General features: G+C 44.5%; 1 protein-coding gene across 3 annotated transcripts in view; it reads right to left on the bottom strand.

The window, feature by feature from the left end:
- LOC137346119 (guanylate-binding protein 1-like) overlaps positions 1 to 15737 on the bottom strand; it is a 50109-nt gene that overhangs the window by 15410 nt on the left and 18962 nt on the right. For all 3 annotated transcript variants that reach the window (XM_068009431.1, XM_068009429.1, XM_068009430.1), the window contains 4 exons: positions 9531 to 9658; positions 8812 to 8921; positions 7560 to 7753; positions 269 to 511 (listed from right to left, as the gene is read on the bottom strand). In XM_068009431.1, coding sequence (XP_067865532.1) covers positions 269 to 511; positions 7560 to 7753; positions 8812 to 8921; positions 9531 to 9658 — 675 coding nt within the window. The remainder of the gene's footprint in view (positions 1 to 268; positions 512 to 7559; positions 7754 to 8811; positions 8922 to 9530; positions 9659 to 15737) is intronic.

The following is a 15737-nucleotide window of genomic DNA, read 5'->3' on the forward strand; positions in this document are numbered from 1 at the left end:
CTCAGTTCATCTACTGTTGACCTGGAAGCGCTTGATGTGAACACTCAGAGGGGAACACTGGGGTTCATGAATTGGAAAGTATTTCTTTGCTCACCACCAGCATCCCTCATCTTGATGAGCAGCAAACTTAAAGCAGAGAAAAAAAGAGAGATCTCACTGGACTCAACACTTCAGTGCCAAAGCCATTAAACAGCTTGGTGGATATAACAACAGCCTTCAACACTTCAGTGAGCTGACGTAGATCATTGTCCTATTGTGATGCACTTACTTCTACCATTGATCCTATGACCACCTTTGATTGTCTTAAGCTTCGATTCAATGTAGATGTACTGGCAGAACTCTTGGCACATGTCAACAAATTTTGGATCAAGCTGACTTTCTGGGAGTGTTTCCACCTGGTTTATGTTATTACTGTCAGTCGGCTGAACAAAAATGAAACACTTGCGAGACCTGAAGTAGTTCCTGATGCACTCACGGGGCTGGTTAAAATCCGTCACTTTTTTCCCAACACCTGTATTCAGCAGAAATAAAGAACAAAAATCACATCCTTTAGGTGCCTGTATGACTCTTCAGCAAAACATGAAATACAAAGCCCTTAAATCTATTTTCCCACCTTTGTTCCACATCCCTTGATACTTTTACCCAATAATAATCTATTCATTTCAATCTTGGAAAATTTCAATTTACCCAGGATCTGAACATTTTTGAGGAGAGTTCGAGATTTTCACTACCCTTTGTGTGAAAAAGTGCTTTTCGAGTTCACTCCTGAATATCTTGGCTCTAATTTTAAGATATGCTGAAAATAGAGACATGTTGCTGAAACTTTTTGTCTTGCACTTATCAGGACAATATGCAAGAATAACCAATGTAAGGGAAAACAACTTAAGTTATTCTTGTGTCTTGGAGTTATTCATGGAATGTATACGGGATGGTTTTCTGGACCAATACGTGGAGGAACCAACTAAAGAACAGGCCATCCTTGATTGGATATTGTGTAATTTCATTTATTTATTGTGTAACGAGAGAGGAATAATTGACAATATAGTTGTGCGAAACCCCTTGAGGATCAGTGATCATAATATGATAGAATTCTTCATTAAGACGGAGAGTGAAGTAGTTGATTCTGAGACTAGGGTCCCGAATCTTAATAAAGGAAACGACGAAGGTATGAGGTGCAAGTTGGCTATGATGGATTGGGAAACGCTACTTAAAGGGATGACGGTGGATAGGCGATGGCAAACATTCAAAGAGCACATGGATGAACTGCAACAATTGTTTATTCCTGTCTAGTGCAAAAGTAAAATGGGAAAGGTAGCCAAACACGGCTTACAAGGGAAATTAGAGATAGCATTAGATCCAAGGAAGAGGCATACAAATTCTCCAGAAAAAAACAACAGACCTGAGGATTGGGAACAGTTTAGAATTCAGCAAAGGGGGAACCAAGGGATTGATTAAGAAGGGGAAAATAGAGTACGAGAATAAGCTTGTGGGGAACATCAAAACTGTCTCTGAAAGTTTCTATCGGTATGTGAAGAGAAAAAGATTGGTGAAGACAAATGTCTGTCCCTTACAGTCAGAAACAGGGGAACAAAGAAGTGGCTGACCAACCAAATGCATACTTTGGTTCTGTCTTCACAAAGGAGGACACAAATAACATACCAGAAATGTTGGGGAACACAGGGTATGGTGACAGGGAGGAACTGAAGGAAATCAGTATTAGAAGAGAAATGGTGTTGGGAAAATTGATTGGATTGAAGGCTGATAATCCCCAGGGCCTGATAATCTACATCCCAGAGTACGTAAGGAAGTGGCCCTAGAAATAGTGATGCATTGGTGGTCATCTTCCAATATTCTATAGACTCTGGAACAGTTCCTACAGATTGGAGGGTAGCTAATGTAACCCCACTATATAAAAAGGGAGGTAGAGAGAAAACAGGGAATTATAGACCAGTCATCCTGACGTCAGTAGTGGTGAAAATTCTAGAGTCCATTATAAAAGATTTGATAGCACAGCACTTGGAGAACAGTGGTAGGATCAGACATGGATTTACGAAAGGGAAATCATGCTTGACAAATCTACTAGAATTCTTCGAGGATGTAGAGTTGATGAAGGCGTGCCAGTGGATGTGATTTATTTGGACTTCCAGAAGGCTTTCGACAAAGTCCCACATAAGAGATTAGCATGTAAAATTAAAGTGCATGGGATTGGGGGTAGTGTATTCCAAGGATAGAAGATTGGTTGGCAGGAAACAAAGAGTAGAAATAAACAGATCTTTTTCCGAATGGCAGGCAGTGACTAGTGGGGTACCGCAGGGATCGGTGCTAGGACCCCACTAGTCACTGCCTGCCATTCACAATGTATATTAATGATTTAGATAAGGGAACTAAATGTAATATCTCCAGATTTGCAGATGACACAAAACTGGGTGAGAGGGTGAGTTATGAGGAGATGCAGAGAGGCTTCAGGGTGATTTGGACAAGTTGAGTGAGTGGGCAAATGCATAGCAGATGCAGTATAATGTGGATAAATGTGAGGTTATCCACTTTGGTAGCAAAAGCTGGAAGTCAGATTATTATCTGAACGGTTATAAATTGAGAGAGGGAAATATGCAACGAGACCTGGGTGTTCTCGTACACCAGTCGCTGAAGGTAAGCATGCAGGTGCAACAGGTGGTAAAAAAGGCAAATGGGGTATGTTGGCCTTCATAGCGAGAGGATTTGAGTACAGGAGCAGGGATGTCTTGTTGAAATTATACAGGGCCTTGGTGAGGCCACACCTGGAATATTGTGTGAAGTTTTGGTCTCCTTATCTGAGGAAGGATGCTCTTGCTATAGAGGGAGTGCAGTGGAGGTTTACCAGACTGATTCCTGGGATGGCGGGAGTGACGAATGCGGAGAGATTGAGTCGGTTAGGATTATATTCGCTGGAGTTCAGAAGAGTGAAGGGGGATCGCATAGAAACCTATAAAATTCTTCTGGACTTGACAGGGTAGATACAGGAAAGATGTCCCTTATGATGGGGGAGTCCAGAACCAGGGGCCATAGTCTAAGAATACAGAGTAAACCTTTCAGAACTGAGATGAGGAGAAACTACTTCACCTCTGTGGTGAGCCTGTGGAATTTGCTACCACAGAAAGCAGTTGAAGCAAAAACATTGCATGTTTTCAAGAAGGAGTTACATATAGCTCTGGGGGTGAAAGGGATCAAAGGATATGGGGGGAAAGCAGGAACAGGTTACTGAGTTGGATGATCAGCCATGATCATAATGAATGGCGGAACAGGCTCGAAGGGTTGAATGGCCTACTCCTGCTCCTATTGTCTATGTTTCTGTGTCTTTATTTTCAGCAATTCTCAAGTTCTGTACTACAAAATGACTAAATTCAAAATTTTGTCCCCTTGATCTGGATTCCTCCACCAGAGGAAATCTTTCTTTCTTTCTTTTGGGCCTCCTTATCTCGAGAGACAATGGATACGCGCCTGGAGGTGGTCAGTGGTTTGTGAAGCAGCGCCTGGAGTGGCTATAAAGGCCAATTCTGGAGTAACAGGCTCTTCCACAGGTGCTGCAGAGAAATTTGTTTGTTGGGGCTGTTGCACAGTTGGCTCTCCCCTTGCGCCTCTGTCTTTTTTCCTGCCAACTACTAAGTCTCTTCGACTCGCCACAATTTAGCCCTGTCTTTATGGCTGCCCGCCAGCTCTGGCGAATGCTGGCAACTGACTCCCACGACTTGTGATCAATGTCACACGATTTCATGTCGCGTTTGCAGACGTCTTTATAACGGAGACATGGACGGCCGGTGGGTCTGATACCAGTGGCGAGCTCGCTGTACAATGTGTCTTTGGGGATCCTGCCATCTTCCATGCGGCTCACATGGCCAAGCCATCTCAAGCGCCGCTGACTCAGTAGTGTGTATAAGCTGGGGATGTTGGCCGCTTCAAGGACTTCTGTGTTGGAGATATAGTCCTGCCACCTGATGCCAAGTATTCTCCGAAGGCAGCGAAGATGGAATGAATTGAGACGTCGCTCTTGGCTGGCATACGTTGTCCAGGCCTCGCTGCCGTAGAGCAAGGTGCTGAGGACACAGGCCTGATACACTCGGACTTTTGTGTTCCGTGTCAGTGCGCCATTTTCCCACACTCTCTTGGCCAGTCTGAACATAGCAGTGGAAGCCTTACCCATGCGCTTGTTGATTTCTGCATCTAGAGACAGGTTACTGGTGATAGTTGAGCCTAGGTAGGTGAACTCTTGAACCACTTCCAGAGTGTGGTCGCCAATATTGATGGATGGAGCATTTCTGACATCCTGCCCCATGATGTTCGTTTTCTTGAGGCTGATGGTTAGGCCAAATTCATTGCAGGCAGACGCAAACCTGTCGATGAGACTCTGCAGGCATTCTTCAGTGTGAGATGTTAAAGCAGCATCGTCAGCAAAGAGGAGTTCTCTGATGAGGACTTTCCGTACTTTGGACTTCGCTCTTAGACGGGCAAGGTTGAACAACCTGCCCCCTGATCTTGTGTGGAGGAAAATTCCTTCTTCAGAGGATTTGAACGCATGTGAAAGCAGCAGGGAGAAGAAAATCCCAAAAAGTGTGGGTGCGAGAACACAGCCCTGTTTCACACCACTCAGGATAGGAAAGGGCTCTGATGAGGAGCCACCATGTTGAATTGTGCCTTTCATATTGTCATGGAATGAGGTGATGATACTTAGTAGCTTTGGTGGACATCCGATCTTTTCTAGTAGTCTGAAGAGACCACGTCTGCTGACGAGGTCAAAGGCTTTGGTGAGATCAATGAAAGCAATGTAGAGGGGCATCTGTTGTTCACGGCATTTCTCCTGTATCTGACGAAGGGAGAACAGCATGTCAATAGTCGATCTCTCTGCACGAAAGCCACACTGTGCCTCAGGGTAGACGCGCTCGGCCAGCTTCTGGAGCCTGTTCAGAGCGACTCGAGCAAAGACTTTCCCCACTATGCTGAGCAGGGAGATTCCACGGTAGTTGTTGCAGTCACCGCGGTCACCTTTGTTTTTATAGAGGGTGATGATGTTGGCATCGCGCATGTCCTGGGGTACTGCTCCCTCGTCCCAGCACAGGCATAGCAGTTCATGTAGTGCTGAGAGTATAGCAGGCTTGGCACTCTTGATTATTTCAGGGGTAATGCTGTCCTTCCCAGGGGCTTTTCCGCTGGCTAGGGAATCAATGGCATCACTGAGTTCCGATTTGGTTGGCTGTATGTCCAGCTCATCCATGACTGGTAGAGGCTGGGCTGCATTGAGGGCAGTCTCAGTGACAGCATTCTCCCTGGAGTACAGTTCTAGGTAGTGCTCAACCCAGCGGTCCATCTGTTTGCGTTGGTCAGTGATTATGTCCCCCGATTTAGATTTGAGGGGGGTGATCTTCTTGATGGTTGGCCCAAGAGCTCTCTTCATGCCATCATACATTCCTCTGATGTTTCCGGTGTCTGAGGCCAGCTGAATATGACTGCATAGGTGTTGCCAGTAGTCGTTTGCGCAACGCCTAGCTGTTCTTTGTGCAGTACTTCTGGCTGCTTTAAGTGCTGCGGATGTTAAATCGCTGGGGGCTTTCTTGTAGTTCAAAAGTGCAAAGCGCTTAGCGGCTATGACAGGTTCCAGCTCTTCATTATGAGATTGAAACCAGTCTGCATTTCTCTTCGCACTTTTGCCGTAGGTGGTCAAAGCTGACTCATAGATGGCGTCTCTGATGTGGGCCCACTTGGTCTCAGCATCCCCTGTGGGAGTGTTTTGAAGGGCTGTTACAAGTGAATTTAGAAATTTTTGTAACAGCTGTGGGTGAGAAATTCTGCTCGTGTTGATGCGCGGGTGGCCCTTCTGCTTGGAATGATGCAACTTCTTTGGTCTGAGTCTAACCTTGCTGTCCTTGCTAACCTTGCTAACCTTGCTAACCTTAATCTCTCTGTATTTACCCTATTGAATCCTTTATTCTTTTACAGACCTCAACTAGGTTCCCCTCAACCTTCTAAACTCAAGGGAATACAAGGCAAGTTCATGCAAGCTGGCCTTATAATTTTACCTTTTTAGTCACGGTATTCTGGTGAATCTGAGCTGCACTCCCTCCAAGCCAATAGTAAGCCTGTTGCACAGTAGAGATTTAGACAAGATGCTGAGGACATTTACTAGAATGGTACCAAAGATGTGGGACTTCAGTTATATGAAGAGACGAGAGAAGCTAGGTTTGGTCTCCTTAGAGCAGAAGGGGAGATTTTATAAAATGATGAGGGGGTTTTGATCGAGTAAAAAAGGAGAAATTGTTTCCACTGGTAAGAGGGTCAGTAACTGGAGGGCACAGATTTCAGGTAATTGCCAATAGAACCGGAGGGAAGATGAGGAGAATACATTTTACACAGAGAGTTATGACGATCTGGAATGCACTGCCTGAAAGGGTGATGGAAGGAGACTCAATCATAATTTTTACAACACACAAGAAATAGGAGCAGGAGTAGACCAAATGGCCCACCGAGTCTGCTCTGCCATTCAAAATGATCATGGCTGATCTTAGGATTCAACTCCACTTTCCCACCCGCTCGCCATATCCCTTGATTTACTGAGAGGCCAAAAAACTGTCTATCCCAGCCTTGAATGTATTCAACAATGGAGCATCCACAACTCTCTATAACCCTCTGGGGTAGAGAATTCCAAAGATTCACAACCCTTTGAGTGAAGTAATTTCTCCTTATCTCAGTCCTAAATGATCGGCCCCTTATTCTGAGACTGTGCCCTCGTGCTTTAGATTCCCCAACTCGCGGATATAATCTCTCAGTGTCTACCCTATCCAGCCCCTTTAGAATCGTATATGTTTCAATGAGATCACCTCTCATTCCTCTAAGCTCCAGAGACTATCGCCCCAAAAATATTTAGTCTCTCATCATAGAACAACCCTCTCATCCCATGGACCAATCTAGTGACCCTTCACTGTACTGCCTCCAATGCAAGTACATCCTTCCTTAAATATGGAGACCAAAACTGCACACAGTACTCCAGATGTGGTCTCACCAAAAGCAATACTTCCTTATTCCTGTACTCAAATCCCCTTGCAATAAAGGCCAACATGCCATTTGCCTTCCCAATTTCTTGTTGTACCTGCATGTTAACTTTCTGCGTTCCTTGTACAAGCACACCCAAGTCTCTTTGAAAATCGACACTTACAAGTTGCACACCTTTTAAAAAATATTCTGCTTTTCTATTCTTATGACCAAAGTGCACAACTGCACATTTCTCTCCATTATACTTCATCTGCCATTTTGTTGCCCACTCAGTTAACCTATCTATATTACTTTCAAAAGGGAATTGGAAAACTATTTTAAGTGGGACAACTTCCATGGTTATGGGGATAAGGCAGGTGAAGTGGGACTAATTAGAAAGCTCTTTCAAAGAACCAGCATAAACACGATCGGCTGAATGGCCTCCTTCTGAGCTGTATCATTCTCGAAGTGCACTGGCCCAGAATGGAAAGTACCAGTGATAACATGTAAAGTATAACACAATCTCACATGGGTGAAAGATATTGGATACATTGTGCAACAACCTTTTTTCAGTTGTAGACTGTGATTTAAATAGTCATCTGCTGTGGCATCCTGGCCATTGATTTTCAGTTCCAGGGTGAAATCCCGCACTGCCCAAACAAAGGCCGGAGAGACCTTCAGTAAATCTAGTTCTTCTTCATCATCATCTTCTTCATTGGCCTTCACTTTGATTAGCTCCGTCAGATTGGAAACAAAACTGTATTTTGTTAAGGAACGGTCTTTTGATCCAGACAGTTGCTTTAAAACATTGTAGGAGGTGGTTGCCTATAAACAGTTGTCCCTTACATGACAAGTCATCTCAAAGGCAAGTCACCTCCTCTGCTGCTTAATTTTTGATATTTATATGCTTTATTTTTCTGAATTGCCAGTCACAGCAGTTCTTTATCCCCCCCTCACCCCTCCACCACTCCCACCCTTGCCCCACCCCTAGTTGAATTGCTTTTATGTTTCTTGATTCTTCTTCCCATTAGCTCTACCCTTGTCCCTGGTCAGTTTCTCCTTCTACCCTGATGAAATATTTTGCCATTTGTTTCTCAGCTGCTCTGCTGCTTCCACCCCCTCTTCAATCAGTTCACCTGAATCTTTCCTTTCCCAGCTACATCTGTTCCACTCCCTGAAATGCCACAAACAACTCAACTGGGATAGAAGAGGAACCACTGTGACTGGCAGTTTATAAAAATAAAACATATAAACACCAAAAATTAAGCAGCAGAGGAGAAATTTTAAAATTCCAGATGATCAAAGGAGATGAAAATTATGACTGGAAAGACAAACTACATCCTCTATTGTATTATTAAAATTCTAGTGTAAGACACACACATCTTGTCCACCAATCCAACTTCCCTGTCATAGGTTCGGGTCACTCATTTGCATTTATTGTAAACTGCGAGGCTGACATTTCCCATTAACTATTGCCATCAATTATCATCATGTAGTTGTAGGTACAAGCCACTGAATAGACCAAGTTGATAAAAGTTTCTCTCTGAACTCCATCACTGGGCAACATTTTTCCTGATCCGACCCTCAGGGAGCCGGCCAGTCAGAAAGTCCGGGGGGAGACCACAGTTCGAGAGTCTCTCCCACGATGTGGAGCTTTAAGTTGTTCCTTTCTCCCCCATGTACTTATCTAGCTTCTCCCTGAAATGCATCTACACTTTTCACCTCTACCACTCCTCGTGGTCACAAGTTCCACATTCTCATCACGCTCTGAATGAAGAAGTTTCTCCTGAAAGTTAGAACAGAATAAAAAGATACTGGAGTTTTTCCACTGCATATTGGTCAATGGTTCCCACACTGTTGTACACGAACGTGCTGCTCAGGAGCACAGCCAGAGAGAAGATCCAGCAGTCGTTCTGCTGATCACCCTGTTAGAACATGGACATTTTGAGAAACACACCACTCGTCTCACTGTTAACAATATGAAGAACTATACAAACAGGAATGAAGGGCTTGCATTTCCGCAACCTCAGGATGTCCCAAAGAACTTTACAGCCAATTAAGTTCTTTTTGAAATGTAGTCATAGTTGTAGTGTCAGAAACACAGCAGCCAAAATGTACACAGCAAGATCCCACAAATAGTACTGAGAGAAATGGCCAGATAATCTATTTTGTTGATAATGGTTGAGGGATAAATATTGAACCAGGACACCTGGGAGAACTTCCCTAATTCTTCAAAATAGTGCCCGTATGATAGTTTACATCTACCTGAGAGGCAGATGTGACCTCAGTTTAATGCCAGTTCTGAAAGACGACATGTTCAATGGTGCAGCACCCACTCAGTATTGGCATTGGAGGGTCAGGATGGATTATGTTCCTAGGTCTCTTGAGTGGGACTTTGACTCAGAGACAAGATTACTATCCACTGTGCCAAGGCTGACACCTGTGTGAGGTGCATGTGTATATATAATTACCTGATCATATAATTTAGTTAACCAGTTAAAAAGGTATATTGAGAATCAATGAAGTCTCCTTACTTTCTCAACATCACCCAGGCCTTCTGTATCCAGGAGCACCAAGCAGTATTTAGACTTCTTAGGGTGAGGCACGCACCACATCCAGATCCCCTTGGTGTGGGATTGTACAGTGGACCCAAGAGAGAAACCTGGAGAACCAGAATTACAATCACAAAGATTAATGGACTGTTTGGGAAACCTTCAACTGTTTAAAATAAATGTCCCTCTACAGTGTTATTAACTCAAGTTGTTATTACATTGTTACGACTGGGTGAGAAAGGGGTCTAGGGCTCCCTCTCTCGGCCTCTCCTGATTTGGCCATAACAGGGTTTAACTTTTCAAAACACCGTGTTTCAGCTTCCCTCTCAGTGAGTCCTTGCTCACTGCTCTCGAATTGGAATGGAAAACAAATCAACCAGACAGGTTTTCTCAGATTTAAACAAGAAAGATGTAAGTTTATTAACCTTAAAACTCTAATTCAGTTAAAACTATTAAAAATACGTGACGCGACCATGTTAGCTTCAAATGCACGGACAAGACGGGCTGAATGGCCTCCTTCTGTGCTGTAATTTTTCTCTAGCTCTTTGGTTTTTCATATACTGACATTGTCAGGCAAACCCCCCCACCTACCAAGACTAAAGCACACCTTATTTCGCCACATGAAACTTAAAATTGTAAGCCCCTGACTGGAAGGACACTTACATAGTAACAGACAGTGTTGGAACAAAAGGGACCCAGTCGTTGCTTCCCCAATGCACAGAAGTGGTGGTCAAACCAGTTTTAGTCACATGATTAGCTCGCTGGAATTTTTTTGAATTTGAACTCCCAACAAAGGATTTGAACACACAGAACGCCATGTGCTCCTGGAACTGAAGCAAGAAAACCTCTTTCCTGCCTGCTTCCGTCTCCTTCCCACGGAACTGAATCTTGGGAAAACACGTGAAACTCAAAGAAAGAAAAGTTTCCTACGTAAACAAGGTTTTAAGAAGACTACTCGGCCCCGACGTAAACGAGACTACTTACAAAAAGGACTAAACTGTGAGCTCAAAGCACCCTAACAAGATATTGCCTCAAACTGTTCCACCTTAACTTTTCTTCTCTTTTCTGTTCCTATGTGCATGTGTATATCACGTGTGCGTGTTAGCGAGGGTGTGTCGTATATCTGTAGGCGTGAACCGTATTAAAGTTTAAGTTTTAAGATATAATAACATTTCATCTTTCTTCTTTAAACCTGAGAAAGCCTCTGTGATTTGGTTTCGTTGTCTTATAATTGGAAAACTGTGAACAAGGGTTCACAAAAAGGAGAACTCAAAACACAGTGTGTTTAAAATTAAGCCCTGTTACAATAAGACCAGGTGAAGATAGCACAGATCCCTAGACACAGTTCTCATCTGTTCATAACAGACTTGTACAGCTATTGTAATTTCATGGGCTATTCTTATTATTTCTCTCCGGTACCTCTGTGGCACCACTAACTGCTGAAGCACTGTTCACTCTTTGTCTTCAGGACCGTGAAGAGAGCTCCTCTTTCTCATCAGTACCTCATTCCTTAAATAAATCAGGGACTCCCACTGCTTCAATTTCATTCCAGGCAGCCTGTGCTAACTCTCTGATACTTGGTTGGTTCACTGAGCCTCAGCTGGGAAAGATTAATTTAATTCATTCCTTGGGTCCTCTAACTTTCCAAAGAAAGTCTCAGACAGTCAGACCTCATGGTCATCTGCCTGCAATTCAGTCTCCTCTGAGGGAGCTGGTTTGGTCATGGCCCGATTCATTACATATTCAGGGGAATTGCAGGGGACCATCTCCTGCCACTGCCCTGTCTTTCTGACCTCCTGCAGTCTCTCTTTCATTACTGGAGAAGCTACCACCTTCACCCCTGCCCGATCATTACCTAGGAGTAGTTCAACCCCATCCACAGGCAAACTAGGGACAATCCCTATGGTCACCAGTCCCGAAACTAGGTTACACTCCAAGTGCACCCAGTGTAAAGGTACATGCGAACATTGCCCTCCAATACCATTTACCACCATTCTGATATTTACTGATCTCTCTGGGAGAAAGGTCAGGGATTTTCCCAATAAAACAGATCTGGTGGCCCCTGTATCCCTGAGGATTACTGTGGGTTTGCTTGCCCCACTTGAGGGATATGGGGTTACTCTCCCTTTAGACACAAAATCCCAATGGCCTTCAGGAATCCTATTAAATTTTCCTGCACCCACAGCAATATGTTTTCTGAGCCTTACTTCTGCTGCAGTTCAAGCCACAGTTTGTTCAGCTGTGCTTTCCATCAGGATCCTTTCTTCTTCACTGAGCCAGTTTGCCCTGATTAACCCTACAAACTTTCCCTGTAGTTTACAGAAGGCAGCTCTTCGATGACCTGCCTTATTACAACAGAAGCACACAGGTCTCCAAGTCTCACTCCTACTTCCAGCATATTCCTTTTTGGCCATAGGAGGGCACTCTGTGTCTCCTGCTTTTCTCTCTCTTCCAGGACTGCCTGGGCTCTTATCACCTTCCCACTCTTTGTCCTTTTCGGATTTGTGGGGATGACTGGGAAAGGTTTTCCCCTGGGGAACCGACTTGTATATTAGAGCAAGCTCATTATAGAGAATTGCAGCTTGCCTGGCTCTTTGAAGTTTTTGTTCCTCTACATGTTTCTTAATGGAGAGTGGGAGAGAATTTTTAAATTCCTCTAGCAGAATCACCTCTCTGAGATTTTCATAGCTGGGATGAACTTTAAGAGCCCTCAACCATGGGTCAAAAACCAGCTGCTTACTTCTCTCAAACTCCAAGTAGGTTTGATCAGCTTGCTTCCTGAGGGGTCAAAACTTTTGGCATTATCTTCCGCTACTATCTCATATGCCCGAGGATAGCATTTTTTGTCAGTTCATAATTTGATGAGATCTCATCTGGCAACAAGGAATAAACCTCATGGGCTTTTCCTGTTAGCTTACTTTGTAACAGAACAGTCCAAGTCTCAGCCGGCCACTTTAACTGCCTTGCCAGCTTCTCAAAAGGTACAAAAGAATTGCTTCCACGTCTCCCTCATTGAATTTTGGAATCAATCGGGAAAATGTTAACAATTCTGTAAACGGCCCTGCACTTGTATCTTTTATGCTTTCACTGGGGTTACTCCGTCACACCCCCCACCCCCCCCACCCAGTTAACTCAACCCGCCTCAGCTCTCTTTCCTCGTGTTCCTTCCGGAAGGTTCTTTCTTTCTCACTCTCTTTTTTTTCTCCTGTCTCTCCCTTTCTCTTTCTCTTTCCTTGTCTTCTAATTCAAGTTTCCTCTGTTCCAATTGTATCTTTGCGAGCAATACCCTGTCAAAGTCTATTTCTAACCCCGTTTCTGATTCTTCACATTCAAAGGAAAAATGGTTGGCCACTAGTCTTAGGAATTCTGATTTCCTAGCCTTGGTACAGAAATTGATGCCACACTGCTCAGCCACATTCTTCAACATTTCCATAGATAGTTCCTTTAATTTATCCCAAGTTACTTCACCCTTGCTTTGGGAGCTACTGGCTTCAATCACAGACATGTTCATATTCTAGCACACACAACCACAAGAAAACCTGTATTGAAATCTTTTCTCTTTTTTTGTTTGGGAACAATTTGACTTCCCACTTCCAATTTCTCGTTTGTCTGTGGGTCCAATCCGGGGCGCGAGACCCCAAATGTCTGTTACGACCAGGTGACAAAGGGGTCCAGGGCTCCCCCTCTCACCATCTTCCTAGTTTGTCCGTAACGGGGTTTAACATTTTAAAACACCATTTTTCAGTTTCCCTCTCAGAGAGCCCTTGCTCACTGTTCTTGATTGACAGCTCTCCTGTATGTGTACATCAGGTGGAGGGGGTAGGTGGGACCTGCATCTGACAGACTCCTGTCTGTGACTGGTCACTGATGCTCAGGTCGTCGTGGAAATCACGTTTAGCGAGGTGCTGGGAGGTTTGTTAGTGCTGTTGAGGAGGATTTAAACTAATTTGGCAGGGAAATGAGATACAGAGTGGAGTTACAGTGGGGGTGATGCACAGTCAAATGTAGAAGAGAAATTGAGTAAGTCTGGAAGGCAGAGCAAACATAGACCTGTTAAGGCACAAGTGAAAAATGCAAGGCTGGATTGCATCTATTTTAATGCAAGGAGTCTCACTGGTAAGGCAGATGAATTGAGGGCATTGATTAGCACATGGGATTATGATATTGTTGCTATCACAGAGACATGGTTGAAGGAGGGGCAGGACTGGCAGTTCAATATTCCAGGGTACAGAATCTTCAGGCATGATAGGGGAGGGTGTAAAAAAGGAGGTGGAATTGCACTGTTGATCGAGGAGTCAAATACTGCAGTAAGGAAGGATGATATCTTAACAGGTTCCTCAAATGAGGCCATATGGGTAGAACTTAAAAAGAAAAAGGGGCAATCACTTGGCTGGGAGTGTACTATTGTCCTCCAAACAGTCAGGGAGAGATAGAGGAGCAGATATGTAGGCAAATCTCAGAGAGGTGTAAAAATAATAGGGTAATAATAGAGAATTTCAACTTACCTAATATTAACTGGGATAATCATAGTGTAAAAAGGCTTCAAGGGGGCGGAATTTTTAAAATGCATACAGGAGAGCTGTGAGGTGATGCATTTTGAGTGGACTAACAAAGCAAGGGGATATACAATGGATGGTAGGACCCTAGGAAGTACAGAAGGTCAGAGGAACCTTGGTGTACTTGTCCATAGATCACTGAAGGCAGCAGCACAGGTAGATAAGGTGGTTAAGAAGGCATTTGGGATACTTGCCTTTAACAACCGAGGCATAGAATATAGGAGCAGGGAGGTTATGATGGAGCTGTATAAAATGCTAGTTAGGCCAGAGCTGGAGTACTGTGTACAGGTCTGGGCACCACATTATAGGAAGGATGTGATTGCACTTGAAAGGCTGCAGAAGAGACTCACCAGGATGTTTATTTATTTTTATTGAAACACAGAAACAGGTCCTTCGGCCCACCGAGTCTGTGCCGACCAACAACCACCCATTTATACTAATCCTACATTAACCCAATATTCCCCACCACATCTTTCTCCTACCACCACTAGGGGCAATTTACAATGGCCAATTTACCTATCAACCTGCAAGTCTTTGGCTGTGGGAAGAAACTGGAGTATCGGAGGAAACCCACGCGGTCACAGGGAGAACTTGCAAACTCCGCACAGGCAGTACCCAGAACTGAACCCGGGTTGCTGGAGCTGTGAGGCTGCGGTGCTAACCACAGCGCCACTGTTGCCTGGGCTGGAGCATTTCAGCTATGAAGAGAGACTGAAAAGGCTAGGGTTGTTTTCCTAAGAGCAGAGAAGGCTGAGGAGGAACACGATTGAGGTATACAAAATTATGAGGGGCATTGATAAGTTAGATCGGAAGAAACTTTTTCCCTCAGCGGAGGGGTCAATAACCAGGGGGCATAGATTTAAGGTACGGGGCAGGAGGTTTAGAGGGGATTTGAAGAAACATTTTTTAACCGAGAGGGTGGTTGTAATCTGAACGCACTGCCTGAAGAGGGGGCAGAGGCAGGAACCCTCACGACATTTAAGAAGTATTTAGATGAGCACTTGAAACACCATAGCATACAAGGCTACAGGCCAAGTGCTGGAAAATGGAATTAGAGTCATTAGGTACTTGATGGCCAGCACAGACATGATGGGCCAAAGGGCCTGTTTCTGTGCTGTATAACTCTATGACTGTCTGTGACTGGCAACAGGCTGCTCAGGTGGGGTTAGCATTGATTGATGGCTCGCGGGACAGATGCGTTGGGATCGGCTGCCCCTGAGGTTTTTGTACGGTTCATGGAGTAAGCAGGAACGGCTGCTGTGGGGAAGAGGGACGAGAAGCTGAGGAGAGAGCAAGAAGCCAACCAGCACACAGCCAGTGGTGCGGAGCTGAGGGAGCATGATGAAACAGAGATAGAGCAAAAGGAGCGGAGAACAGAAAACAGGGAGAGGTGAATGAGGAACGAAAGAGACAGAGAGAGAGAGTGCGTGCAGGGAAAGAGACTGAGAGAGAGAGAGAGTCAGAGAGAGACGGGGAGACACAGAGCGAGATGGAGTGGGAGAGATACACAGAGGGAGATAGAGGGGGAGAGAGTCACAGAGAGAGTGTTACACAGAGAAAGGGGGGAGAGACACACAGACAGCGTGCAGGGAGAGGGTCATAGAGAGAAAGAGAGAGTCACAGAGAGAGAGAG

This window comes from Heterodontus francisci, chromosome 29, assembly GCF_036365525.1.
Source record: "Heterodontus francisci isolate sHetFra1 chromosome 29, sHetFra1.hap1, whole genome shotgun sequence".
Lineage (NCBI taxonomy): Eukaryota > Metazoa > Chordata > Chondrichthyes > Heterodontiformes > Heterodontidae > Heterodontus > Heterodontus francisci.